Source organism: Magnusiomyces paraingens, assembly GCF_902498895.1.
Source record: "Magnusiomyces paraingens strain CBS 517.90 genome assembly, contig: contig4, whole genome shotgun sequence".
In the NCBI taxonomy this organism is placed as follows: Eukaryota; Fungi; Ascomycota; class Dipodascomycetes; order Dipodascales; family Dipodascaceae; genus Magnusiomyces; species Magnusiomyces paraingens.
The window spans coordinates 1,032,363-1,060,362 of NW_022474070.1; the positions used below are offsets into that span (position 1 = coordinate 1,032,363).

At 42.0% G+C, this 28,000-nt stretch overlaps 12 protein-coding genes across 12 annotated transcripts; 5 read left to right on the forward strand and 7 right to left on the reverse strand.

Annotated features, from left to right (window-relative positions):
- Nucleotides 1–116: 116 nt before the first annotated feature.
- SAPINGB_P005102 (uncharacterized protein) lies at nt 117–4,847 on the forward strand (the record flags this gene model as incomplete). The annotated part of the gene is made up of 2 exons (XM_031999817.1): nt 117–726; nt 799–4,847. The coding sequence occupies 2 exons, from the start codon at nt 117–119 to the stop codon at nt 4,845–4,847; spliced, it is 4,659 nt and encodes a 1,552-aa protein (XP_031855708.1).
- Nucleotides 4,848–4,923: 76 nt separating this feature from the next.
- SAPINGB_P005103 (uncharacterized protein) lies at nt 4,924–5,940 on the reverse strand (the record flags this gene model as incomplete). The annotated part of the gene is made up of 1 exon (XM_031999818.1): nt 4,924–5,940. One exon carries the CDS (start codon nt 5,938–5,940, stop codon nt 4,924–4,926), a length of 1,017 nt encoding a protein of 338 aa, XP_031855709.1.
- A 496-nt stretch (nt 5,941–6,436) lies between these two features.
- Nucleotides 6,437–7,522, forward strand: SAPINGB_P005104 (uncharacterized protein; the record flags this gene model as incomplete). The annotated part of the gene is made up of 1 exon (XM_031999819.1): nt 6,437–7,522. The coding sequence occupies one exon, from the start codon at nt 6,437–6,439 to the stop codon at nt 7,520–7,522; it is 1,086 nt and encodes a 361-aa protein (XP_031855710.1).
- An 86-nt stretch (nt 7,523–7,608) lies between these two features.
- On the reverse strand, nt 7,609–10,317 carry SAPINGB_P005105 (uncharacterized protein; the record flags this gene model as incomplete). The annotated part of the gene is made up of 1 exon (XM_031999820.1): nt 7,609–10,317. One exon carries the CDS (start codon nt 10,315–10,317, stop codon nt 7,609–7,611), a length of 2,709 nt encoding a protein of 902 aa, XP_031855711.1.
- A 270-nt stretch (nt 10,318–10,587) lies between these two features.
- Nucleotides 10,588–11,556, reverse strand: SAPINGB_P005106 (uncharacterized protein; the record flags this gene model as incomplete). Its single annotated transcript, XM_031999821.1, has 1 exon — nt 10,588–11,556. The coding sequence occupies one exon, from the start codon at nt 11,554–11,556 to the stop codon at nt 10,588–10,590; it is 969 nt and encodes a 322-aa protein (XP_031855712.1).
- Nucleotides 11,557–12,062: 506 nt separating this feature from the next.
- Nucleotides 12,063–15,022, reverse strand: SAPINGB_P005107 (uncharacterized protein; the record flags this gene model as incomplete). Its single annotated transcript, XM_031999822.1, has 2 exons — nt 12,063–14,642; nt 14,828–15,022. The coding sequence occupies 2 exons, from the start codon at nt 15,020–15,022 to the stop codon at nt 12,063–12,065; spliced, it is 2,775 nt and encodes a 924-aa protein (XP_031855713.1).
- A 428-nt stretch (nt 15,023–15,450) lies between these two features.
- Nucleotides 15,451–16,290, forward strand: SAPINGB_P005108 (uncharacterized protein; the record flags this gene model as incomplete). Its single annotated transcript, XM_031999823.1, has 1 exon — nt 15,451–16,290. The coding sequence occupies one exon, from the start codon at nt 15,451–15,453 to the stop codon at nt 16,288–16,290; it is 840 nt and encodes a 279-aa protein (XP_031855714.1).
- A 41-nt stretch (nt 16,291–16,331) lies between these two features.
- Nucleotides 16,332–18,418, reverse strand: SAPINGB_P005109 (uncharacterized protein; the record flags this gene model as incomplete). The annotated part of the gene is made up of 2 exons (XM_031999824.1): nt 16,332–18,016; nt 18,214–18,418. 2 exons carry the CDS (start codon nt 18,416–18,418, stop codon nt 16,332–16,334), a joined length of 1,890 nt encoding a protein of 629 aa, XP_031855715.1.
- Nucleotides 18,419–18,654: 236 nt separating this feature from the next.
- On the forward strand, nt 18,655–19,215 carry SAPINGB_P005110 (uncharacterized protein; the record flags this gene model as incomplete). The annotated part of the gene is made up of 1 exon (XM_031999825.1): nt 18,655–19,215. The coding sequence occupies one exon, from the start codon at nt 18,655–18,657 to the stop codon at nt 19,213–19,215; it is 561 nt and encodes a 186-aa protein (XP_031855716.1).
- A 101-nt stretch (nt 19,216–19,316) lies between these two features.
- Nucleotides 19,317–22,517, reverse strand: SAPINGB_P005111 (uncharacterized protein; the record flags this gene model as incomplete). Its single annotated transcript, XM_031999826.1, has 1 exon — nt 19,317–22,517. One exon carries the CDS (start codon nt 22,515–22,517, stop codon nt 19,317–19,319), a length of 3,201 nt encoding a protein of 1,066 aa, XP_031855717.1.
- A 696-nt stretch (nt 22,518–23,213) lies between these two features.
- On the forward strand, nt 23,214–23,869 carry SAPINGB_P005112 (uncharacterized protein; the record flags this gene model as incomplete). The annotated part of the gene is made up of 2 exons (XM_031999827.1): nt 23,214–23,283; nt 23,349–23,869. The coding sequence occupies 2 exons, from the start codon at nt 23,214–23,216 to the stop codon at nt 23,867–23,869; spliced, it is 591 nt and encodes a 196-aa protein (XP_031855718.1).
- Nucleotides 23,870–23,901: 32 nt separating this feature from the next.
- Nucleotides 23,902–27,569, reverse strand: SAPINGB_P005113 (uncharacterized protein; the record flags this gene model as incomplete). The annotated part of the gene is made up of 2 exons (XM_031999828.1): nt 23,902–27,411; nt 27,462–27,569. The coding sequence occupies 2 exons, from the start codon at nt 27,567–27,569 to the stop codon at nt 23,902–23,904; spliced, it is 3,618 nt and encodes a 1,205-aa protein (XP_031855719.1).
- Between the last annotated feature and the right edge of the window lie 431 nt (nt 27,570–28,000).

The window sequence follows — 28,000 nt, forward strand, 5'->3', positions numbered from 1 at the left end:
TAAAAGCGTGGACCTTTTTTTATTTTTTTTAAAACCACCACCCTTTTTTAATTTCAATATTTGACTATCATTACATGGCTAGAGACTCTTAAACCTATATTTTTTTTTTAACTACCATGGAAAAACCTACATCACCTGCTGCTCAGCTAGAACCTGAAACCTATCTCAGTGATACTGAAGACGACAAACAAAAACGCAACTCTTCAATGGACCTTGCTGCTGTTCAGCAATCCTCTATCGGCGTTACATTGTTTAAACTTTTTAATGAATCTGCCAGTATATCTCCTAATGACGACACTGACGAAGATGATGATGACGAGGACGAAGATGAAGACGAAGAAGATAAAAGTTCTTTAGCTGGGGAATCTAAGCCCGTCGCTCTAGTCGATACAGAATCAGAATTAGATCGCGTCTCAAAGATTTCTACAAACGACGATGCTTCCACCCTAAAGCCCAAGACTTCTAGCGCATCTAACGAAATTCAGCAGCTTTCCCTCACAAGTACAGACACAGACCAGCAAAGCATGTCACGTCTGACTCAAAGTATTCATTCCTTAGTCCTCACAAGTAACCGCGCCTCACGCCGCTCCAGCAAATCCGGTGCGGCATCAATAAAGTCTAAGGCTGAGACTAAAGATGAAGATGAAGAATGCAAGAAACGCGCCGGTCTTATCGCAGAAACCCTTCGTTCATTGGGTGTAAATGATGATGACGTTCTCGTTGCAGGTATGAAATCCCTCTTTTTTTTTGAACCCTTTTAATTTTTATCTAATATCCTTTCGATTTCTTTTTTTTTAGATTATCCATGCTGGCTTCTTAGACATATTTTGCTTGAAGGTCGCCTTTACGTGACTGAAAATGACGTTTGTTTTACAGCTTTTTTGCCAAGCACCCAAGGTAAAACTCTCATGAGTGGCTCACTCTCCAAAATGGCTCATCGCGGGTCCCGCTTGACTCGGAGCTGGTTTGTTCTGCGGCCCGACCAACTCTCCTTTTATCATAGCGCCAAAGAGTTGTACTTCCCCCTTGGTGCTATTGATCTTCGTTTTGCTTTTCAAGCAGATCTTGTTCCTGAAACTCCGGGCGGTGATAAATACAACTCTACGCTCTTTTCGCTGGTAACAGAACAGCGCACACACACATTTAAAGCAGACAATCCGGTTTCAGCTCAACTATGGGTTAAGTCTCTCCAACGTGCCATTTTCCTCAGTAGAAACGAAGGTGACCAAGTCAAGATTAAGATTCCCGTGGAAAACATTGTGGACCTTGAGGAATCAAATCTTCAAGAATTTGGTGTCGCACTTAAGGTCCGTGCAATTGACTCAGAAGAAACTTTTTCGATTGACGAGTATGTCTTGGCTTTCCTTCATCCTTCTAAAAAGTCCGAGGTCCCCCTTGAGGCCATTCGCCGGGTCATGGATAAAAAGGGCATAAAGGACATCAACCCTAAAATTGGTACTGAAAAGCTTGTCGAGGAGCTCTCTGAGTCACGCCGTACATTGGGCAGGATTACAGATTCGACTTACTCAATTGGTTCTTCGCCCATCGCAGGCCAAAGCCCGACTCGCTTGGGGTCTAGTTCACCAATCCTTTACCCCACAGATGATGCTTCAAGCCCAGGTAAGTCCGTGACTGGGCTGGGCCGTCGTGTGACTCGCCGCGTGCGCAACATTGTGGGCCGCGACGGGTCACAGTCGCGGTCTACCTCTCCTAGTAGACTTCAACCTGGCCAAGCAAATGCAAATACAGCTGCTGGTGTATTACCGCTGCAAAAAGAACACATTACAGCTCATGAAGATTCATCAATACTGACCCAAGAAGATAGTTATATGGATGTTTCTCCAAATATTTTCCCTATGGACGGGCTTTCTCGGGAAAACTCACACTCCCGAGACCATTCACGCGAACGTCATTTGGAAGAAGTTTCACCAACTCTTCTTGCTACTACCATAGGTATGCCTGCGATTGCGGCTACCGCCACTTCACAACTTCCAACTGCCACTCAATCTACTACGAGTCTTCTTCCAGGGTTTCGTTTTGGACGGGGTCATACAGAAGCTGAAAAGAAGAAGCGAGTCCATGGAACTATGGTTCACAAGGTATCTGATATGTTTACGAGCACTATAAAACACTACCAAAAGGGTTCCGATGAGTATGTAGATTCTGATGATCTCGAAAAGCTTTTGGTGTCCGATGAAGAGCGAAAGGAGAGCAACAAGCGATTCCAAGCCCACTTTAGCTTTGGTGAGGATGAAGAACTTGTGGCTACATACTATGCACATATTCAGAAACCCATCCCCATTTACGGCAAGATTTATGTCAGCATGAACTTTGTGTGTTTCCGCAGTTTGATTCTCGGAACTAAGACTAAAATGGTGGTGCCCTACAAAGACATTGAGAATGTTTCTGCCGAAAATGGCTTTAAGTTTGGGTACTCTGGGCTTGTGATTGTTATTCATGGACACGAAGATGTTTTCTTTGAATTTTCCTCTAGAGCCGCTCGCGATGATTGCGAAGCTGTGACTTGCAAACGTTTGGATGTGCTGCGCATGCAGGGCTCTCTGACAAGTAGTAGCTTCGGTGGACACGATGAGGCGGTCCACACGCCTCAAGAGCGGCTACGTCTGGCACGATTGCACACTTATGAAGATACCCTCCGCAGCAAGGGTGGTGTGCTTGATGGTGGCACTTCACCTGCTATTATTGAGTCGCGCGATCATGCTGCTCCTTTGCTTCCAACGGCAGAAAAGCCTCGCAAGGTTTATCATTTCACCTGCGTGACTATTGGTTCTCGAGGTGATGTACAGCCTTATATTGCCTTGTGCAAAGGTCTGCTGAAGGAAGGCCACAAGTGTCGTATTGCTACCCATGCTGAGTTTAAGGACTGGGTTGAGAGCTATGGTATTGAATTCCGTGAAGTTGCAGGCGATCCCGGTGAGCTCATGAAGATTATGATTGAGCATGGAATGTTTTCAGTATCGTTTTTGCGCGATGCAGCGTCTAGGTTCCGCGGCTGGATAGATGAACTACTGCACACTACCTGGGAGGCCTGTCAAGGTTCAGACGTTATAATTGAGAGTCCCAGTGCCATGGCTGGTATTCATGTTGCCGAAGCTCTCAATATCCCATACTTTCGCGCTTTTACAATGCCCTGGACACGCACACGCACTTATCCCCATGCTTTTATGGTTCCCGAACAAAAGATGGGCGGATCTTATAACCATTTGACTTATGTGTTATTTGAAAATGTCTTTTGGAAAGGCATTTCTAGTCAGGTCAATAAATGGCGCGTCAAAGAGCTCGGTTTGGACAAGACTAACTTGGAGTTGTTGCGCCAAAACGAGGTACCATTTTTGTACAATGTATCTCCTTCTGTCTTGGTACCGCCTGTGGATTACCCAGACTGGGTACGGGTGACTGGTTACTGGTTTTTGGACGAAGGTGCTGCTGATACATTTAAGCCGCCTCAAGACCTTGTTGACTTTATGGATACTGCACGCAAGGACAAAAAGAAGATAGTCTATATTGGATTCGGTTCTATTGTCGTTTCGAATCCTGCCGAAATGACTAAGGCCGTTGTTGAGTCTGTGCTCAAAGCTGGTGTTCGGTGTATCTTATCTAAGGGCTGGTCCGAACGCTTTGGCGACAAGGACGCTGCCAACAAAATAGAGGTACCACTGCCCAAGGAAATCTTCCAAATTAAGTCTGCGCCGCATGACTGGCTGTTCCCGCAGATTGACGCAGCCGTACACCACGGTGGTTCAGGCACGACAGGTGCTAGTTTGCGAGCAGGTTTGCCAACCATTATTAAACCGTTTTTCGGGGACCAGTTCTTTTACGCGGGTCGCGTTGAGGATCTTGGTGTGGGCGTGTTTCTTAAGAAACTGACTGTGAATGCTTTCTCCAAGGCGATTGTGGAAGTGACAACCAACCCGAAGGTTATCAAGAAGGCCAAGTTGCTGGGCAGTAAGATTCGTAAGGAACACGGTGTGGATACAGCCATTGCGCTTATTTACTGGCAAATGGACTACGCCATGTCTTTAGTCAAGAAGCGTCGCCAGAAAGAAATTGAAAAAGAGCACGATTCGTTTGGAATTACAGGGATTCTGTCTCCTGTTGGTGGTGCCATTTCGCGCACATTTACTGCATCAGCAGAACACGCTGGTGCGCTTGCTTCTCTTGCGTATCGGCCACTGCTTGAGGTTAGTGGTGTTGGTAGCAGTAACAATAACAATAACAGTAACAGTGCTGCGACGCAGAGCTCTCCTACTCTAGGACAGTCATCGTCACCATCATCGCGTGGATTCTTGCACATTACCGGCAGCTCCTACAACTTGCCTGAATCGAACGAGGCAAGCAGTAGTAAAACAAGCACTACATTGCGGCCAGTGCGCACGTTCCGCAAGATTATTGGGCACTCTGAGGAGGAGGAAGAGACTGGGTCTGAAAGTGAGCTGTCAGTTCCTACGTCATCGACAGAAAGCACTGTTGAAGTTGATAAAACGTGTGCGCGGACTACATCAAATCGCGCTGGAGCAGTTTTGAGCAGCATCACCTCGCGAACGCGCAGCAGTTTGACGTTTTCGCATCCAAGCAGAACTAATAGCGTGGCTAGTAACTCGAGTACTGGAAGCCAGGGAGGACACGGGCATCCTCATCACCATCACCTGGGAGGGATTCACGCCACTCATGGGAGCCGCCATTCGGTTCATGGTATTCATGGAAGCCGGCACTCGATTCATAAAACTTCTGTCGGCGGGTCTGCATCAAGCTCAAGCGAAGATACACACAAGACAGATGAGTCTTGGACACTTGTTGGCGATGATGATGATGATGATTCTAATTAATAAAAAAAAACAAATTCTATTATGCTTATAACCCCATTAATAATACTAATTTTTTTCTCTATATATGTTATTTTTTTTAAGCAAAGTGAATGTCAACTTGATGGAAGGCATGCAACAGTTTTAAAAAGTCTGTTTCTGTGCATTTTCCTGCACGCTTTTCACCGAGTTTAGTTGTAGTAAGAACTGTTTCGATTTTTTCCTTGATGAGATTCTCGAGAGCCTTTTCATCTTCAGGTGTATCTTCCATCATAGCGTCATCATCCGACTGTTTCATAGATATTACTGTTTTGTAGTTTTTGGCAAGAATTTCAATCACAGTTGGACTCTTGAATCCTGCGGAAATAGTTCTGTTTTTACGCACAAAGCAGATGCGCAACATGCCGTCCCATTCTTCAAAACTAATGTCTGGTCGTGGGTTTTTGATTTCAATACGAACCACACTCGACTCCACATTGGGCGGCGGGCGGAAATTATTGCGGCCCACCTTCATAATGTGTGTGACGCGAGCCCACATTTGCGTATTGACAGAAAGACGGCAGTACAGATTGTCACCGGGCCGTGCAAGAAGACGCAGAGCAAATTCGCGCTGGAACATGAGGATTGCGACACGCGGGGGTCGTGGCATGGTGAGCAGCTTGAAGACGAGTGGAGAAGAAATTTGGTAAGGTGTGTTAGAGATGCAAACGTCGTGTTGTGGCAGTTCTGTTTTAATAACGTCGCCGAGCATAATTTCCAGTTTCTTTTGCCATTCCGGGTGGCCTTGTACACGCTTGGTGAGTTCTGAAGCCATACGAGGATCCATTTCCACCGCGTAGAGCTTGCGCGCCTTCTCCAAAATACGCACCGTCAGGTTACCCGTACCAGGACCAACTTCAAGAACAGTATCACTAGGTTTGATGTCAGCCTTATCGACAATACCTTGCGCAACAAGGGGGTTCTTTAGAATATGCTGGCCAATGCCTGTGTTCATGGTGAAGACCGAAGTCTTTTTGGCGCCGGCGCCCGTGCCCATGTCGGTTTTAATGCCGGTGGCTGCAGCTGTAGTTGTCTGACGGGCAGCTGAATTCGATTTGACTTTGACAGCTTTTCCCATGGTATCTTGTGGTATTATTGAAGATAAAAAAAAAAATAAAAAGATGAATTTGAAAGGTTTTTTAGTTTGTGGTGATTTTTTAAAAGAATTGTTGGGTCTGAAAGATTTAAAATTTTTTTTTGGAAGTGCGGCTTAATGCTATTACAAAGTTGTTACATAATATTTTATCTTTGCCGGCACTTGTTTTGATTACAATTTTAAAAATCGGTACGCGTCCCGAAATTAAAATGACCGACAACAACAATGAAAGAACTAAGCAATGTTTTCAGGTTAGGGTTTTTTCATATTCAATATTCACCAATTGGCTCCATACTAACACCTCATTTTCAGCCTTTTGGTCTTAGTTTGCACTCCAAAAAAAAAAGACCTTCCCTCAGCCCATAACCACCTTCACTTCACTACCATTGCCTCCCCAAGTATTTAATACTTGACTCCATTTCAATCACTACCTTTTTTATTTCAAAAAAATAAATAAAAAAAAAAAAACGCATAAACAATGTGGCAACGAATCTCATCTTGGTTGGGTGTGGGCTCATTGGACGACTCATCCAACACTACCTCGGCCACTTCGCCGTCCTCCTCCCGATCCTCTTCGCGTTCCCGCTCGCCCGCTGCAACTCGTTCACATGCCCGCTCGGGTTCTGAAAACATTTCATCCACGGCAGGCTCCTTTTTCAACTCAATGATGCCCGGACATGGTCCGGACTCGGTAACTTTGCAATATGGTGCTAACCAATACCATTTGAAGTTTAGCCAGGATGATTTTGACAGCGAGGCTGATCCCAATGCAGGTGTGACGTTGCGCTCGCTCCAGTTTCTGGTGTCGCGCTTGCTCACACCTAAGATCATGGCCGATTCGTCAGAAACTTCATCGACCGCTGCTGCAGTGCGTAAATTGTACAAGCGCAAAGATGCGGACGGTGTGGTGCAGATTGATAGTGGAGAACTGTCAGTCGCTAGTGGCAACAGCAGGCCATTGGATATTAATAAATTTACACTAACACACTCAGGCAAAAAATTGGATAATGGTACCAAGTCGCTCAAGTCATATGGCGTCAAGACTGGTGATTTAATTTCAGTCCATGTATCAAAGCCCGAGGCCATGTCTGCTGCTGCTGCTGCTAATGACCGTGCGCGCAAGGCTGCCGGAAGCAAAAAGGGAAAGAAGGGAAAGAAACAACCAGCTGGAGGAAACGTCTGGACAACAAATAACAATAATTCTACTAGTTCTACTGCTCAAATTCCACGGAAATTCCCCGAGCCAACCAAGCCTGTTGCGTTAAAAACTGAGCGCGAGAAGGTTGCTGATGTGGTGAATTTCGTTGAAGAAAAGATCCTGCCATTGATTGAAAAGTTTGAAAGTAACACACCTACAGATAAAGGTCAACGACTGGACGATCATCGTCTCATCTCTGAGAGTATTTTGCAAAAAATGCTGGTGCTCGACGGTATTGACACATCACAAGAAGATGACCGCGAGGTGGATGAAGGCACTGTGCCACTGCGCCAGGTGCGCAAGGAGGCTGTGAACAAGATGCACGCATACCTCAAGCGAGCCGATGATGCCTACAAAACCGAATAAATTATTTATTGGCTTAAAACCAATTTTATTTTTTTTTTCTTTCTCTTTTTTTTAAAAAAAAATATTATATTTATACACATACAATTTTAGTTTATTAAAGAAGATGGGTTAAGAACAGGGATGGAAACACCCTCATGGTCTACAAGCTCACGCTCAGCCCAGCCCCATAGCCTAATTAGAGAGTGAATGTTGGACTCGCCAGAAATACCCTGGCGCGCCAAAAGCAAAGTATTGACCTCCTGAGCAACCATCTTGCGCATTTTGGGGTCCATGAGCTCTTGCAACTGAGGTACAAGTTTATCAGGGGGGAAGCATAGCAGGGCCATGGTCTGCTCCAGATACTCCAAGAACTTGGGGTTAGCAGGTGCGCGGCGAGCCAAATGCGACGATGCAAAGTCAAGCGCCGGTTGAATCAAATCAAGATCACTATTTGCAGATGCGTCTTCACTGTTGTTGTTGTTGTTGTTACTGCTGCTGCTTTTACGCTGTGCCCGTGCATTGTTTGCTGCGCGAATAAGTTCAATGAGCTGTAGTCGTAGCAGTGAAAAGTGTAGTCCTGAATTTGTATCTAAAAGCTCGGGGTCTACATCGTTAATTTTTTCAATAGCTTGCTGAATAGAACCCGTTAGAATAAGCGATTTGATGACCATACGCTCATGCACGGAGTCAAGAGAAAAGATCGGGGGTTCTTTCCGGAAATACATGTTACCTGGAGTAGTGTCGTCTGCCAGACCAGCTGGCAAAAAGTCGGCACTGCTTTGTGGAGATGAGGAAGAAGAAGAAATATCTGCAGCTACTGCAGACGAGCCAAGTCGAGACACATCGTACTCGCCATTGGCCAGTGATGTGGAAGATGCAATGGGCACATTTGCCTCGCGCGAAAACTTTAGTGCGGCCGACTGGTAGCCCTCAACAATCAGATAATTCATAATGAGCGCATTGAGCTCAGTTTTGGAAATAGGGAAAGACGACGCAAATGCAGCCCAGGTCGCATCTGAATATGTCTTGGGAGGAAATGTGGCAAACCCTTCACCAGAAGATGGGAGAGCCGAGGAGGAAGAAGCACCAGCACCATCAGTTCCAGAGGCTCTTCTGAGCCATCTTGGTGTTTGACGAGTTGAAGATGTAGTTGTGTTTGCAGCTGACGATGAGGCCGACGGTATGCGGGTCGAGGCTCGGTTATTGTTGGCAGAATTTGCAGTAGAGTTAGTACGGCGAGAAGCAGCGGCCGCAGAGGCAGCAGCTTCGGCAGCAGCAGCTCCCAAAGCATTAGCGCCAGCAACAGTATTTGCAGCTCCTCTAAGTGCCGGAATGACGTTCGGACGGGAGTTTCTAGAAGACATTGCTAGAGGTGGGAGTCTTGTGGTGTTGCTTCTTGCTGTGATGGTGTTGGAAGTGTTAGTGTTGGTAATATTAGGTGGTGGTAGTGGTTGAGATTGAGAAAACCTTGTGGTGGAAGTGCCTCCAGGCAAATAAACTGCTGACTGGTGCTGGGAGCTGCTGCCCACAGGCTGAGACGAGAAACTAAGTTGGGAGAAAAACCTTGAGGCAGAAGTCCCAGATTCTATTCCTAAGCCGCGCAGTTGTGGTGATGAGGATGACGATCCGGTCTCAAATGTACGCAAACCCCGAGTACCACTGCCACTGCCACTGCCATTAGTGGGGGAACTTCTGGACCCGGTACCGCCTGGACTCCCTCCATGTGCTCGTGCAATCCCGCTCGCCAGCCCATAGACAGATTCCCGTGCCCGTGCTCGTGCAGCAGCCCTCCGCCGCTCTCGATCTCTTATGCGGTCTTGTTCTGTAGAGTCTTCAACTGCTTCTGTAGTAGTTGAGTTAGTAGTAGCTCTTTCATTCTCTCCAAGCAACGATGTTGATGTCCATGAACTGCGCCAGTGCGGCGATCCCTGATTGTGACGCGGAGTCCCTGCCAGTCGTAGCAATGCACTGCCATCAACAGGAGTATCCTCAGGCGTATCAGTAGCATGTAGCAGCCATTCCACTAGGTTCTCCATATCACTATCATGTTCGTCATCATCATGGTCATTGTTGTATATATTTTCACTGTCGTTAATCTCTTGATCAAAGTTGTTGCCATTGAGGTTTCCAAAAAAGAGCCTAGCGGGGGTCTGCAAAAGCCCTGTATAAATCACACTACCGTTACCATCCATTTCTACTTCCTCACCATCTTCTTCATCATCATCATCATTCTCGTCGTCAATGTCGCGTAACGCGGCTGCAACTGCAGACATGGTAGCTGCACGGGCCACTGCACGCGAAGCCGCAGCCACTGCATCTCGGTCCTGTCGCTGCAAATTGGCTTCTGCGCTCTGTCGGTGCACGCGTCTACGCCTAATTTCCGATCTTTCTGATTGTAATTCCCCCGAGGCGGCTGATGTATTAGATGTTGCGGCTACCAGCTGCTCGTATTCCCTGTGACGCTGCAACTCCTCATAATGTATATCTTGCGAATCCAACACTGGAGACGTGCGCGCAGCTGGTGTGTTAGGTGTGACTGTATCAGGTCCGGTATCTGGGTCCGTAAGCTGCGGATCCTCAAGTAAACGTATCGTATCACTGTTGGGAGAATTGGGACGAACGCGAGGAGACCCGTTATGATCAAGCTGCTGTTGCTGGTACTCTAAGATTACAAGACGCAGGATCCGCCACGCCACAACCGTGGCCGCACGTACCGGGTTAAAGACAAACGTGTGGCCAAGTACTAAGAGGACGGACAGAATGGAAGCAAGGAAAATACGCACATGGCCTAGAAATGCGGATGACATTGATGTCATTGTTGGGAAATAAAAGCAGTGGGAATTATTGATAAGTGTAGGGTAGTTCTGGTAATGATATACTTAGTTGACGGTTTATATATTAAAAGTGGTGGTTCAAGGTTTACGTCCATTGCGTTATATATATTTGCACAAAAAAAAATAATTAAAATAAACGATTTTACCAGTTATACTTAATACTACGTTATTTAAATAATTTTTTTTAAAAAAAAAACCCCCCCATCACTTAAACAATGAAATATCTTTTTTTTTTTTAATCCTTGAAAAAACTCAACCATGCTTGCGAGCAACTTGGAGCGAATGGGCCACTAGTTTGCGGGGAATCTCCCAGTCACGAGTCTCCGCATAGTCAATAATGATGAAGCCCATTCCGTTCGAATTGGCCTCAATGTTGGCGTTCACGCCTTTGGCTACACCCTTAGGCCAGCAACGCGGGTCCCAAAAGTTGGACCCGGAGCAAAAATTAACGTAAAACTTGGCGGTGTCACCTTGGGTTGACTCCGCAGTTGCATTGTACGAAACAGCACGCTCAACCTGTGCATTGATGTAGTGTACCTTCTTTTGAATGTCCTCAGGTGAATTGACTTCATTCCAGTCCTGCACAACAAACCGCCCGCGATCGTCCTCAGGCGTATTGTACTTCCACCATGCCGCTTCAAAGCCAAAATTGCTGTCGTTTCGAATGGCGTTTTCCTTGAGCCCAAAGCGCCGAAATAGGATTGCACGGCCGCGTGCCTCGCCCATCTGCGGGATGCGGTTTTCCAAAAACCACCTGTCCTGTGAAGGACCCACGTACCGGTTCCAGATGAGGTTGGGGAAATCATCGCCCTGCCAAACCGACGTGTCGCCTTCCATTTTGATCGATACAATCGCCGTCTCGGTGGGGTGCTGCTGCAGAAACGCATAAATCTCATTGAGCTCGTCTTCTAGCTTCACAGGGAATGGCAGCCGGACAGGGAACGAGCCGTGCACCACCTGCAAATCGTCTGGTGATGATCCAAACGCATTCCCGCAGTTAGTCAAAAACGGCTTAGCAACGCGGAAGTCAAAAAACCGCACGCCATGGCGCAGCTGGTCTGTCACAGAAGTTCCCTGGCACTGCACCGACGGGAGCGACAGGTGGTGTGCTGACGAGTTGTGAGTGCCTGGGATAGACAGCTGTGAGAGTAGCAAGTTATCTGGGATTTGGCTTAACCATTCAATCAAGCTGGCATGTTCACTGGGAGGGAGAGGAGGCATTATTGAAAAATGTCAATTGATCGATAAATTGATGGATTGATTGCTAGAGGAATGAATAAAAACGATGGAATATATATGATGAATTAAAACCAAATAATACAATGTTCCTTAAAAGTCACTCGATAAAACTAATTGGGAGTTCTTTTTGGCAAGAAGAAAGAAGCAAAGTAGGAAAGACAAACTTTTTTAAATACAACAATAACCGCCTCATCCTATTCCTATATACTCTATTACTATTTATATATATACAATATACCGCTTGCTTTTTGGGTACAAAAACCCTAAATTGCTTAGACTCAGCTTGAAACAGGTCTGGATCCCCCCACAGCAAACAGCCATAAACCCCGCTGGACTCTGTGTATTGGAAGCAGGGGGAGTGAAGGATGCAAGGCCAGACAGTGAAGATATAACAGCATCAGGTCCCAGCACCAGGTCTCAGCACCAGGTCACAGCACCAGGTCACAGCACCAGGTCACAGCACTAGGTTTCCATTCAGATCAATCTAACTAGCCACTCCAACGAGCTTGCTTGAGATCCGCAGCTATTGCTTTGTAGTCATCAATGTTACTACCCAGAGAAAGTGGTAGGTGGTGTGCCCGGTATGTCTGCCGATACATATGGCCAAACAGCCGTTGTCGAGACCCCCCAATGCTGCCACCCAATTTGTGGCGCACAATGGATCCTGCCATTTCGGTTTCGCCAGCCTTGCGTTTATGACCCGCTGCAGAAGAAGAATGGCTCATACCGCTCCCATTAGATGCTAAGCCGCTCCCTCCAACACCACCATTGGTGCCACTTGCACTGCTGCTTGGCCGACTTGTCTCATTAATGCAAGTGCTTTGCCGCAAATGTGCTAGTCGTGCAGGCGGAGGCATTTTCTGATGGTTCCCTGACTTCTGAGGCGACCATAATGATGGGGCCACCGGAATGCTGCTACTATCCACACTGCTCGATCTGCTCGAACCGCGGTGTGAAGCGCCGTGCCCGACGTGACTACTATGACTCCCACTGCTGCTTTGAGGAGCTGATCTATTGCTCATGGTCTCAGACATTGGAGAGCGCTGTGAATGCTGATAATTATTGTGTTTCTGCTGTTGTTGCTGTTGTTGCTGCTGTTGTTGCTGTTGTTGCTGCTGTTGTTGCTGTTGTTGCTGCTGTTGTTGCTGTTGTTGCTGCTGTTGTTGCTGTTGTTGCTGCTGTTGTTGCTGCTGTTGTTGCTGCTGTTGTTGCTGCTGTTGTTGCTGCTGTTGTTGCTGCTGTTGTTGCTGCTGTTGTTGCTGCTGTTGTTGCTGCTGTTGTTGCTGCTGTTGTTGCTGCTGTTGTTGCTGCTGTTGTTGCTGCTGTTGTTGCTGCTGTTGTTGCTGCTGCTGTTGCTGCTTCATTTGGTATGGTACAAGATCTGTGACATTATCCTTAGGATCAATCCCAGAAGTTCCCTTTGGCAGCGACTCCTGCCACGCTCTATCCTGCGCCTGATCCTCCTCTATCTTTTGTCGGCTTATTTCAAGCCCTTGTATAATGTACTGCTTAAACACATAGTCATATTCAAAGCTTTTCCATAGCTCTGTCTTGAATTCCTCGTAGCTCAATGCTCGAATAGGGTACCGCTCTACCAAAGCTGGGTCCACGCACGCTGCCAATGACTTCATGCGCTCCACGTCAGTAAGCCCGGAAACATGTGTCAACCACGAGTGGTATAGCAAAAACTGCTCAAAGGAAACCCGTACCCGGCCCATATGTGTGGTTAACAAGTGTGCTTGGGCAGATTCCCGCAGCTTTTGCTCAAAGTCCCCGTACCCTCGCTCAACGTAACTCACAATTGCATTCATTCCCATTCGTGGAATCTCCCGTTTTAGCAATGAGCTCCGAATTGGTGCAGGCATCTTGCTTACAAGAATTTTGGCTGCCTCAGTGGGAATCAAATTCGGGAATGAGTTGTACATGGCATACTTGATATCACTCACAAACCGAGGGAAATGTAAAATCCCACCATTCCATGGCTGAACCCGCTCCACAAGCTCATGAGTTGTTGCAGTGCAAATCACTGAAGGATCAAACCACCCATCATCTCCCTTTTGTAAACTCCGAAAGTCAATCATACTATCGTCCCAGATTGGCTTCCCACCAGGTCCTGGCTCAGGTATCAGGTGCTCAGGCAAGCATGCTTCAGGTGGAGGATGTCCCGGCGCCAGCGCTGGACCAGGAGTGCTTGACTCCTGTGGTCTTTGTTGTTGTGAACCCGTTCCTGCTCCTGCTCCTGCTCCTATGCCGGACGCAGCCGATGGTGGAGGGGTCCCCATAAATCCATAATTACGTTGTGTGGCCCCCACAAAACTCAGATTGGGTCCAGGTCCCATCACCTGCCACTGGCCCGTAGATAAATTTTGTTGTTCTGATGCAGTAGACGCTCCTTGGAATGATGTATTAGCCCTTATTTGCTTTGGAGACCCGGTCGTAGACCCCTCTTTTAGAAATACACTGTTGCGCGGGCTTGAAGATTGACTTCCGATTTCGTCCATTCGTCTGATACTCTGCTGCTGAGCCAATTGCTGTGTCGCAATTTCCAGTTGCAACTCCAGCTTTTGCATTCTACGCTCACGCTTTAGATCCAATCGCTCTTTTTCTAACCGCCTTTTTTCCTGTTTTTCCTTTTCTTTTTTTTCCCTTTCTTCTTTTTCCTTTTCTTCTTTTTCCTTTTCTAGTCGCTCTTTTTCGATTAGTTCCTGTTCCTGTCGCTCCTTTTCCAATCGCTTCTCTTCTTGTTCCTTTCGCTCTTTTTCTTTCTGCACTTGCTCTTTCCGTTCTTTTTCTATTCGTTCCTTCTCCCTCTCTTTTTTCTCCCGATCTCGCCTCTCCTTATCTAGTCTCTTTTGCTCGCGTATTTGTTGTTCCGCTCTTTCCTTTTCTATTGCTGCAGATCTTGCTTGCTCTTGTTGCATCTGCTGGATCATTGCTTCGTGCTGCTGCTGCCTTATAATTCGTTGATGCAATTGTCGCTTATAAGCTCCTGGTGACATCTTTGTATCATCCAAAAATTCGTCATTTTCCTCTTCCTCCTCTTCCTCTTCCTCTTCCTCTTCCTCTCCCTCTCCCTCTCCCCCTCTCCCTCTCCCTCTCCCTCTCCCTCTCCCTCTCCCTCTCCCTCTCCCTCTCCCTCTTCCTCATCTTCTTCTCTACTTTCTTGATCAGCTTCCTGTTCTCCCCCTTTGCCGTTTTCCACTTTCTCATTCCCATGTACTGGTGGTTTTTGTGGATGCATTTGAGTACCTACAGGTGGTGGCACATCGTCGTAATTATCTTCTTCATCTTCTTCCTCCGGATGATAGTTTTGAGTTTTTGAGTTATACTGTTGTACTATCGATTGTTTTGTGTATTCTACAGATCCACCCAGAGGTTGTCCTAAAACAACGCGGTCCTCCTCATCGTCTTCGAAAATGAAAGGCGCACTACCTTGATAATTCGCCATGTGTGTGTGGTCGGTTTATAGTCGAGGTAATATTTATGAGTTTAGATCTTAAATAAAACTTCAAGCTATCAAATCGACGCGTAACTAAAGCTATTCTTTTGTGTTTTACTGTCTTTTAGAAGTATTCTACTATTTCTGATGAGTTTCGTAGTATGTAAAAATGCATATATTAAAACATTGAAGGACTTTGGCAAAAAAAAAAAACAGTCTTATATTTACACTCTTCGGTCTCAAATCTACGGACCCTGTTTCATTTTTTCAAAAGAAAAAAAAACCTATACATAGTGCGGCTTAAGTGTTGTAACTGTAACAAACTTCAAGCCTGAGCTGCTGGCAAAAAAAATCCCCCACCACCATAGCCATATTAGAGTCTTATTCAAACCAACCTCTATTTACATCAAAAGTCCTCACAACAACCTTCAATCACCATGTCCGTTATACCCGACACTGAGCCCTTATGGGTTGAACCCCCACCTCAAACTCCTCAGCAGCAAACTGCTCAACCTCAATACATTCAACCTCAGGCACCAGTAGCTCAAAACGGCTCCCATTCAATCTTTTCTCTGAAGTATTATGCCCAGTACTTCAATGTCGACACCGCAGATGTCCTCCAGCGCAGCGTTCTTGCCCTCAATCCCTTTACCACTCGTCAGGTCTTCCTTTTCCATACTCAAGATAATCCAGACCCATTATTGCCGGACCTTTATGGGCCTTTTTGGATCACCTCTTCTGTCATCTTTGCCCTTTTCTTTGCCTCCTCTGTTACAGGCGTCATCATCTCAAAGCTAGTCCAACATACAAACTACGAATATCGCTTTGATCTGCTGACCGGAGCAGCTTCCATGCTTTACTCATACACATTCCTTTGGCCCATTGGTCTATGGGCAGCTGCTCACTACCTCGGACTGCTCACTACTCAGCCAAACGCAACTATCACTTCGTTTGTTTCGCTCTACGGTTACTCCAACATCATTTGGATCCCCGTCGCCATCTTGGCTGTCGCTCCTCTAGATGGCCTTCTTCCTAAGTTTACAGACCTTTTCCGTTGGTTCATTGTTCTTCTTGGTTGCGCATTTTCCTCAATCTTCCTTGCAAGAAACCTCCGTGCTCTCTTTATTCCAGACTCCACCGCCGCCGTTGCCATTGACAGAAAGCCTGGTGCCATCCTACTTGGTCTTTCTCTACTTGTTCACGGAGGAATCTCTGTGGCCGTCAAGTTCCTTTTCTTTGCCTCCCATACAACAAAAACACCTGCTGAGCAGATCTAGATTAACTAACCACCCTCTTTTTTTTTCATTACATAACTTACTTATTCATACATGTCATCATCTCGCCCTCCAAATGAATTATTAATCATACTTCGTACACTTGTCGATTTGAATGAGCCAGCTGTCGAATGTAGTTGCGACCGTGCCCCTCCACTCGGCTTGCGCAAAACCGCCTTGGATAAGTGTGCAAGCGGTGAATCTGCTGCAATATTAATCTCATGGCTCGGCTTACGCAAGTACCTTTGACTAATACTTTCTACGCCAATGTCTTCAGCGCCCCATATTCTTTGTATTTCTTCTTTTTCTTCTTCTTCGCCCTCATCTTGAATCTCCAAAGTTGCAGTGTGTGGCTCTTCTAGCGTGTCATTGCCCTGCACGTATGTAGTACTGGCAGAGCTTTGGCCCGCGCGATAGTTCGGCATTAAACTAGGCTCAGAGATTTCAGCAACTGTAAGGCGTGGCGCTCTAAATCTTGGTGCCCTGATTGTTGCTGTTCGAGTTAAGCCCTTTTCGCCAGAATTGAGATATTCATCTTGGTCTTCTTGTTTAATTCCTTGAGTCTCTTGTGAAAGAGTGTCCTTTAAATGGAAAAACGTCGCATAGAAGCAAAAACAGAAAATCGCAAAAAACGTAAAAACATACGCCGATAAAAACTTAAAGGCCGTAGGAAGAATGCATGTCAAGACAAAATTAGTGAACCATCCACATGCAATAGAAATTGGTAGGCCGATTTCCGCAAGATTTGCTGGTATCAATTCCACAGTGTAAAGAATAGACTGAATAGCAATGGTCAGGGAAAACGTAGACACTGCTAAAAAGCAGTACATAATGGCTAAAATTCCAGAAACATCGGCGCGTGAAGCTTCGTTAGAGATGTTTGACTTTTTAGACTGAAGCGCAAGAACCAACAGCACATGGCACAAGCCCATAACAAGAAATCCATATATAATATTCATGACACGAGAAACTCGCCTAGCATAAAGACTAGCCAAGCAGTTGGCCAAAACATTGACACCATTAAGGCCTAGTGCCAGAGGAAGAATTGATTCCTGCTCCATTTCGCTCATTGCACAAATCTCGTTAAAGTAGTACATGAACGCATTGATGCCCGACAACTGAACCGCGCATTGTGTCATTATGGCCGTAAGAACGTCCCTAGACTTGAAGCAGCTTTTAAATAGTTGGCCAATACTTTTCTTTCTCTCCACGACAGCAACGCCTTTGCCAGCCGTTGTTTCATTAACCTCATTATTAGATGCTTTTGTAATCTGAAAGTACCGGTTATTGACGTACTCTCTATATTCCTCTTCAGACAACTTTTTAGAAAGAGAGCGAGTTTGTAAAAGAAGAAGATCCATGGTGGCACTCGACAAGCCCTGTGTGAAATAGTCTATTGGTGAATCTCGCATCATAACAGAAAGTCCTGTAGAAAATGCCATGGGTGTGAATGCCATTGCCCAGCTACCTCGGATTTTTACATTTGGCAGTTCTTTTTTAAAAAATGCAAACGGAGCAGAAGTTCCCAGATATGCCACAAGAGACGAAATAAAAAGACCTGCAGGAATACAACACTGGAAATACGACATGAGTTTTTCAGCAGATTCTTCAATGAACACTTCGCCAATGTACACTGGAACCACTGAAGAAAGAACCCCGAGAGAAACCCCTTTAATAGATTTGCCAACAAGAAGAAGGGACACATCAGTCTTAATAAACACAATCATAGCTAGATAAAAATGTTAGTCATCTGAATTAATCAACAAGATCTCATGTAGGTTTACATCCAACCATCCAAAATAGTAATGAAAATATAATTGTAATCTTTCTTCTCACTTTCCCGGCAACAAAAGAGGGCAATAAGCTTCCGACTAAATAAAAAAGCGTATTAGTTCAATTCTTTCAAACACACAGTTTCGTAATTACAGCAAGAAAATAATGGAAAAGTTCCTGTGATGAGTCCAATGATGAAGTCACTTTGTTCACCATATGCATCGTTAAAAACTTTTGTATTTAAGAATGGCGAAACCTGTGTAGCTTCAATGCCAATAGTAAGAGAAACCATAATACAGACGGCGCCTGTCAGAATCCCGCTGTTTAAGGGGGGTGTCAAGGCTATTGATTTTAACATTTTTGTCCAATCCTTAAGCTAGTCAGTGTCTGCCCATTTGAAACTAAAATAGAAAAAAAAAAAAAAAAGTGATGGTGAAATTTGTGTCTTATGGTAGCTAAATAAGTAGCACAGTGGCAATGTAACAAAACAAGTCATTTAAAGGCCACCTCTTTGAAATTTCCTGAACCTATTATTGTTTGTCATTTTCTGCCAAACCCACCTAAAAAATTATTGAACCAGGCACATAACCACCAATGTTTTCATCATTCCAACGCCTCCAAAATGCTTTCGGTATATACACCACAGTCATCTTGGTAGTTTCAGTTCTTATTTCACTCATCTCATATACTGAGCTCTATTCGGCTGGCGCATTTTCACTTAGACCCACTGTTCTTAAAGTGGAGCCCAAAACCTCTGTTAAGTTCACCCGAAGGTCTGGTGCCGTCAATGGAAAAGGCAAGGAAAACGCTAAAATAACGTTCGACCTTTCTGCTGATTTGCGTCCTCTTTTTAATTGGAATACGAAACAAGTTTTTGTTTATCTTGAGGCAGAGTACAATGGTGGCAAGAGCCGTCCAGATATTTCCAATTCAGTCACTTTTTGGGACAAGATTATTACTACCAAAGAAAAGGCTGTTTTGGATCTCAAGGGACAAAGAAGTCACTACAGCGTGTATGATGTCCAAAAATCCTTTAACAATAATAACGCCACTCTTAAACTTGGATATAACATCCAGCCTTGGGTTGGCGCCTTAATTTTTGGTCATTTGGATCTCGAAGGCGAACCACAGTTTGTTTTCCCTTCTCCTTATTAAATACCAACTTGTAAGTAATCGAAAACAATAATAATCATTTCTAAATTATTCTATCAAAAACCGCAAATAAAAACGGTTCATAGTATATATATATATACAAATTAGTTATTTACATTATGCATATTCGCGAGTGCGTCTCGCCTTTGTTTTTTGCCTTGACGAAAAGGAAATTTAGTGCGAGTTGAGATTTCATAAAATAGACGAATGGTTTGACCCAATTGCAAGAATAGTAAATGAAGCGCGTCTTTTTCAGCGAAATCAGGCTCGCCACTTGCCCTAATCGTGGCATCAATTAGACGGGGGAAATTTCGTATAAGGGCCCCCATAGTTTCTTGTTGAATATTATATTGCCCGATCTTTCGGTTGTACTCTTCCAATGTTATTGTTTTCTTTCGAACAAGAGGCCTCAAAGAATAGCGAGCAAGTTGATGTTTGATCAAATAAATTGACACGAGACGGTATGCATCGACAATGGCAACCTCTTCTTCCACAAGCAATCGGATTGTCATATTAATCAAACTATTGCTGAAAATATAACCTTCGGATCGCATAATTTCAAGAAACTCAATGACGTTGGAGTACTCACCAAATGAAGTGATTTGAAATATCTTGTAACGGAAAATTTCATCATTGCTGAATCGATCCTTATAGGGAATAACATCAATTGTTTTCTTCTCCCTATTCTCCTCATCAAAAACTTCCTTTGGAACATAGAACTTGCGCTGGGCCTCGAAAAAGATAGTCCAGTAGCGGTTAAAGTTATCCCAATCACGAGCTTTACCGTATGCTTCTAACAGTTTTCTCATTAATACAATGTGACCCTCCATAACATTACCAGGACCGTGTTGTTCTTGCATTTTTTCCATAACCTTTATGATTTCATCGGGTTTAGCACCATCAGCATAAGAACGAGCGACGACCTTCGAAAGCTCTGGAGGTACTGCGTAACGAGGCCAGTAAGAAGAAGTCAAATCAACAGTGTCTTTTTCATCAAGATATTCAGTGAGCAGAATTTTAGATTTACCCTTAAGCTCTGGCGATTTTTTGCTAGCCAACTGAAGGGCTTGTAATAATATTGCTGAAGTGTGGAAAGAAGGATCAATACCGAGACTAGGCAAGCTTTCGTAAATACTGAAAACCTTGGCGTAATTTTTATGGTTTAAGTAGCCATCCATCAATATAGAATAGTGATAAACGTCAGGTTTTTCGGATGACTGTGACATGGTTTCAATTACTTGCTCAGCTTGTTCCATATTGTTAGAATCACATAAATGTTTCAAAACTGTCGAATAAAAGATCTTATCCTGTGGAATCTTCTCATGATCCATAGTCTTAACCAAATTGTTCAGGTTGACAATATCACGAGTTTCTGAATAAAAAGAAAAAAGAATAGTAGCAGTATCGATTCTCAGAGGAAATTTCAGTTTACGCATTCTGCGGTAAAGCTCCTTAAATTTGACCTTAGATTTAGACTCAGCGTAACAGTGAAGAAGAGCATTGTAACTTGTAAGATCAGGGTGGCCACCAGACTCCAAAATCCAGTTAAAAACAATTTGTCCATTGACGGGGTCCTTACGCTCAGCGCAAAGAGATAAAATTGTTGTGATGATGACACGAGAAATTTTGTGCTCTTTTGCAGTAGCCATCTGTAATACCTCAAGTGCAGAATCTAGGTCTTTCAAATCTCGATAGGTCATAAGCATAATGTTATAACTTGATGTGTCTGGAGAAAGTCCGGAAGAGTTTAACATGCCAAACGCTTTCTTCACTCCATCCAAATCACCTAATGCATACTGACCATACATAATGGCATTGTATATAGAAACAGTTGGATTCAGATTTCGAGAAAGCATATTGTTGTACATAAACTCAATGACATCTGTTTGAGCAATTTTTGAAATGGCTTCCATAACGATACGATAGTGATTCAAATTCGGGAGCTCACCACGACCAAATAACGAATCAAACACTTGACGCATGCCAATCCAATCCTCCTTTTTACCGTAAGCTTCAAGAACAATATCAAAAAGCCAGTCGTTATGCAGACGTGGGTTGCTATTATAAATTAATAGTGCTTCATCTGGCAATTTCATCTTAATATAGGATTTCATTGCATAATATAAATCTAAAGAGCTGGCTAAACCAAGCTGGCATTTTAGATTCCAGAGGTCAACTGCTAGTTCGAATCGATAGGTTTTGGTTAAGATGTCTATAATTGTTGTCACCAGCAAAGAGTTGGTTTTAGGCTTGTCGTCTAATAACGTTTTTAAAATGCGAAGTAAATCCCTAGGATTTTCAAAAAACACCATGTCTGTAAGGATAGTTCTTTCAGTCTTATAGGTAAACATGTTGGAGAGTTTTAAGGTACCTAACTGTTTCAATAAAATAGAAGAAAAAAGTTGGAAAGAAAACAAAGACTTATCAGTGATTGCAGGTGCTAAAGCAGACGGTATAGGAAGTTTCTGTAATTGTTTTATTGTAGAAAAAAGAAGTTCCAAAACAAATTTATGAGAAAAAAGTCTGAGAGACTCGGTAAGAGTTTTTGAAATTCGCTCTGGCTCTAACTCAGTTATACATTGTAATTTTGCTGCTAAGTCTTTTTTGGTTAGGCGCTTAGGACTTATAGATGAATAAATTTTTTCAATAATATGTAAACGTTGAGGGTTTTTGTTTTTAATAAGATATTGATAAACTTGCACTCTAATTTTTTGAAATCTTCGAACCGTCTCTACATCTTTGGCAGCCAGAACGTCCTCCACAAGATGATATAAATCTGGGGAATTTGGGTCTATAGGTTTCCCTGAAATTATTGAAATGAGCTGATTAAGTGATAACTCAGGGGTTAAAGGTATTGAAGGTATTGATATTGATTTGGAATCCTCAAAAGGTTGCTTGCTTTTAGTACTGTATGAGACAAATCCCGGATGTACAGGGGCTGATCTTAGAGAATAATGCAATGACGATGCTGATGTAAATGGTAATGTGTTGCTCGTGCAATATCGTACTGAATATCGATTAAAAAATGGCTGACCAATGACTGGAAAATTTGTAGAATCTGATGAATCCCAAGCTTCAATGCTGCTGGTCAAAGAGTCTGAGTCAGAGTATTGGTTAATCCAATTTTTAATGCGAAAAGGAAATGACGATGTTAACGAAACGAATTTTTTGTATTTTTTAGAATCCTCAGCCCTTAAGGCCTCTGCAAGAAAATCTTGTGTCAAATTTTGCACACACCATAGCAGATTTTCCGAATGCTTTGAAATATTGAGGGGTGTACTATGCGCAATTCGACTTGACGACATGAAGAATAAAAACTTTAGCATGCAGTTAGCAAACTTGAAAATTCCAGAAAAAAAGGAATGAAAAAAATGTGGTAGAAAGAAACATACAAGTTAATGTCTTAAGAATAATTAAAAAATGACTTTATACAGAACCCCAAATTAAAACAATTTCTTCCTCCTAATCCATAAAGCTTTGGAAAAACACTTAGCGGTTTTAAAAAGTCAGAACTGGCTTGCAAAACACACGCTTGAATGTAGGTGGTGATGCTAAAATTTTTTTTGTTTTTGTGTCTGTGCCAGTGGGCTACCTCACTATTTTCAATTTTCAATAAAAAATGGTGAGATTTTATAAATGTCCAATGGGTTAGCTTTGAAAACAAATCAAGTAATATTTGATCAAAGATGTCAACAACGATGCTTTAGAAATGTTTTTTTTTTTAAAAAAAAAAGAGGTATTGAAATTTAAGATGATGAAAGATTGGCAAGGTTAATTTTTTGTATAAACTGGCTGAAAAAAATCAGAATTTCAAGGATATGGCGGGGTTTGGCGGATCATAGAACTAAGCCGATAATTATTTGGGAATTACCCGGATTATGTGGTCACGTGAAACAATTACTATATGTAAGCTTAGATAGATCAAAAAAAAATTCTCCATCATTTTTTTAAAAAAAACCAAGCATATTAGTTTGAAGAATATAAACCATACCATTATCAAAATGACCCTTCGCCCAAAATCACATAATAAGAGATCTCTTAGACAGTATAACAATGCTCATGAAAAAAAAGGTATTTATATAATATTATACCTATTCTCTTTTTTTTTTCAATTTTGGAAACTAACATAAACCTAGCTGCTGATATTCGTCGATCACTTACCAGACGTGCAAATATGCGAAGGAAATACTTTAAAATGCTAGAAAGAGAAGGAGAAAGTGTTACAAAAAAATCTAATTTAAAGGAAAGCATCAATGATAATGAAGAGAGCGAAAAAAAAGACGATGATACCAAAGAACAAAATAATGAGAGTAGTGTTAGTAGTGGTGAGGAAAGTGATGAGGATGGTGGGTTTTTTGAAGAAAACCCCCAAAAATCTCGCTATACCCCGAAAACTCAGAAAAGAGATGAAAAACACGAAAACGACAAAAAGAAAGCTTTGTCTCATACTGAAAAACTTGAACTAATTAAAGAACGTAAGCGACAAAAACGAGAACAGATGGATCAAACAATGCGCCAAAAAACGGAGGATCGTGAACGCAAAGGAAAAGCTCGGCAGAAGCATAAGGAAATGATGAATCAATTTACTAGAAGAGGTCAACCAAAAATGGGACCTCGGATAACACGACTATTGGACCAGATTAAAGATATGCAGTAAAGTAATATTATGAATCTATATTAAATATTTATTTACCAGTATTCATTGATTGGGTTAAACCGAGCTGAAAATTTTATCCATTCTGCATTAGAGTGTCGTCTTAACATTTCATCTAAATCAATAACTCGGGTTTGTTTTTTATCTTCTTTCAAAAAGATACTCTCTAGTTCGGCAGATGGAGTTTCATTTAATTTTTCAATTTTAGTGCGAAGGAACTTATAATTTTCCCTATTGATTAAATGCAGCATATACATCGAACCATCAACCCCTAAAGCAATTAAATCTTGTGTGATCTTTCCTGTTTCTTTTGATATTTGTTCTGGATCCATGTGTTTTAATAGGTAATTGTTTTTGGTAGCTGTAATTGGAAACACTTTAACAATTAATGTTGGAAATTGTATTTCTGATAAAACTTCAAGATTTGTGCTTGTAACGGTTTCTTTATATGAATTGCTTCCATAAATCGTAACATTCTTAGATGAATCAGTAACTATTAAAGTGTTGTCATCTAGAACTATCTGAAATATGCTGGTTCGCATTTTATCCTCACTTTGTAGTAATGAGAGGCGGTCATAATTATATTTGTAAACTTGCACTGAGTTGCAAGATGAAAGATAAACGAATTGATTTTTAACAGAAACATGTCTCATCGGGGTGTTCATTGTAAAATCAAGTCTGCTTAATCGATAAACTGGTTTTTCACTCTCCGATTGACAATCAAGCTCTAGCCGTAACAGCTCAACAGATGATGAAGTCACACATATTATTGTATTATTATCAAGCTGATCAATTGAAAAAACTGGAGAATTAAAAGACTTAGAAAATCTTCTGTGTAGCTCCACACTTGGTGACGATTTTTTTCTTCGTACATCTAGCAAATAAAGCTGTCCCTTTTTGTTGGTTTCGCCAGCAATAACCAAATATTTGTAGACGTCTGTATTTTTTTTAAAAGTCCAAACCATCATACACAAAAATTTGTCAATGTTTTCAATGGCCGAATGACTTCCATAGATATTACCACCAGTATTTGGCTTTGAACTTTGTGAAACTGGCTTCCATTTATCTATGTCTAGAACTGAACCAATTTTAGGATCAATAAATTGTATTAAAGATTGTTGAATGGCGTTTTCTTCGTTATCTCCTAACTCATAAGAAAAATTGAGAATAGTTGCTATTATTCCAATGTGATCTAAATAAAGTAATTGTCGAGGTGGACCAGCTAAAGGTGTAGATTTTGTGAAATATCCAGAGCGTCCAGAAGCTTCTACTATAGCTAATTTGTCACCGAATATTGCCGCAAAAACTATAGCTTCGTTTTCATCAGATTTCTGAGATAAAAACAAACAGAAAGAAGAAGGGAAATCCAATTCATTCTTGTCAAAAACAACAAGTTCTGGTCGAAAAGGAGAAACAAAATCTAAAGATGAAAGTCGATAAATAAATCCACAGAGAGCAAAAACTTTTTCCCCATCCTTAATAAATCTGACACCCACAGAGTCGCCAATGGTGTAAGAAAAGCGTATGAAAAATTCGGTATCATTCCATTCTGCATAAAAGTATGTGCCATTCCGTTGACCAACTAAAATTGCATTGTACCATATATCTTCCGAAGAAACTGAAACAATATCAACAGGTGTACTAATTCCGTTTGTTATGTGCTGAATTTCAGCCAATTCTTTATTTCTTCCAACATTAAAAATTTTCAAACTAGACTTGATATCTGTTAAAATGCTAACAAAAACATAGATAGATTGCGAAGAATCATCAACACTTGAAGGTAATATCCATAAAGACGTCACATCAGTAAGAAAATTTTGTTCCATTTGAGTTTTTGCCACAAAAGTTAAGCAGTCCATGTTCAATGGTGAATTGACGTCGAACTGGTAAAGAATTATTTCCATTATTTTTGATTGCGATAATGGGTCGTTTTCGAAATCTGAAGGTATTGATGAAATCAAAATGTAATTTTCAAAGATATGAGCTCGACTGATAAATTCAAACTCTTTTTTTATTGTTGATTTGCCTAGATCAGTAATAATTATGTTTTTTGTGGTTATTTGTATTAAGTAGTTTTTAAATGAAGAAAATGCTTTAGTTTCGTTCAAAAAGTCTATCGGTAAGTGTTGTGGAAATTCTTCAATTAACTGATCGCCAAGTGTACTATCGTGACTTTCTGTCAGAAATGTGGATTTAAAAATACGAGTTCCAGCAAAACTCGTAGTAAGTATGTAATTAAATGGCGTTAAATCTAAATTATCATTTTCGCTTTGGGGTGCACTGGCACTAAAAACTTGAGATCCCATTATTAACTGCAAATCAGTAAATCGATGAAGGGCCCTAACTCCGTGGCGTATGTGATTTAATTCCCATGAATTGGATGTAGTTCCAGAAGCCAAAAATATTTCGCTTTTTTTATGATGGTAATCCGAATATGAGAAAGAGTTTTCAGTGTTAATTTCAAGACCATCATGGATTGGGCCCCAGTGTTGGGATCTATCATAGTATAACAATTGATGATTGTCCCCTGATTTTGAAAAGAAAAAATTCCCACCGATAGTTCCATTTCCATTCGTATGAATTGAAAGATAGTCTGTTTTTTCAAGTAATGAATCAACTATCATTCCATTGTTAGAATCATAAAATCTCAGTAGCAAAGTGGATCCTATCGAAAAAGGTAACTGAAGAAACTCCTCAATGTGCATATCACCAGATTCCGTGTTGATTAATAAATGGTATATTTTATTGGATTCTGTAGCAAAAAATATCCTTTGTTTATCGCTGTAGCCCTTGGTCAGTTGAGAAAATCGAAAGAGTTCGTTTTCTTGGTAATAAGCCGTAGGCACTTCAGGTAAAACTATTACTTTATGTTCAAGAGTTGCTGATACTAAGTCGTTTACTGTGATAACACTAGCTGTAGTCGATTTGGTTTCAGTGTTTTGGCAGATAAGTAAAATGGCGCCAGTATTACAAAATATAGGAATCATAAACAATGGATAGCAGGATTCAAGAGTGGGAGGTAATGGCGTGGTGGCATAATGAGAAATAGAACTTATAGAGTTTTCTGTCCACCACGAGTACAATGCTATTTTTATATCGCCTAGTTTTGACAGGTATAAGACGACAAACATCAAATGAAGAGAAGAAGTTCCTTTCTGATAAGGTAAAAACAAAATATTGAAAATCATATGCGCGTCCAAATTAATTTGATGGTGATTTATAAGTCGCGAGCTAAAATCATGATCCTTTGGTGGTGTATAAAACCTAACAGAATTAGAAGAAGCAAGAGCCACCACTTTTCCTAGTGTATCACTTGCTATATTCCACCCGACACAATCAATAGGATACGAAAGAGTATTTAGCCCATGAATCTGAATATTTTTAATGACTGACCAAGTTGTGAGATCGACAAAAAGAAGATGACCTGAAAACAAAGCAAGTATTAAAATATCATTTGATTGGCTGGTTTTTCCTTTAATAACTGAGGCTTGCAAAATACGAGAAAGAATAGATATAGTTTTGTCTTTATAAGTGATTGATTCCGTCTATTTTATGTGTTAGATATTATTAATTATTGATTCATTGATTCATTTACCTTAACGATAACAATATCCACATCGCCATTCTTATCAGTATAGAACAAGCTTTGGATTACATAGGCACTAGGTGAAAGTGTGTATTTAACAACACCTGACCATGACATAATGATAAAATCTCAATAGTGATTAATTTTCAAACCTAAGAAAACTTTTAAACATAGAAAATAGCAAAATAACAGAATTGAATTAAACAAGGAAAGGAATATTAATTAATATTAGTGTGTTTGTAGTATGTTTATGTTGAACTTTTTGTTGTTTTGTGGACTTGTATACAAATTTATAAAGTTTTCCTACACGTGATATGGCTGTGATATGAATAGGTATTACAAAGTTTGTTTTTCTTTTAAGTTATTACAAATAGCCTGCCACCTCCTAACCAGAAAAAAATGCATAAATACTAAATACCCCATTCTGCTCGCCACTTGATTGATATTCTACAGTTTGTTTGTTTGTTTGTTTGTTTGCTTTTTATTCGTTCAGGTGTGACATCTTATTTATTCGTTTAAAATTTGGTATTCTGGAAAGTTTTCTTATA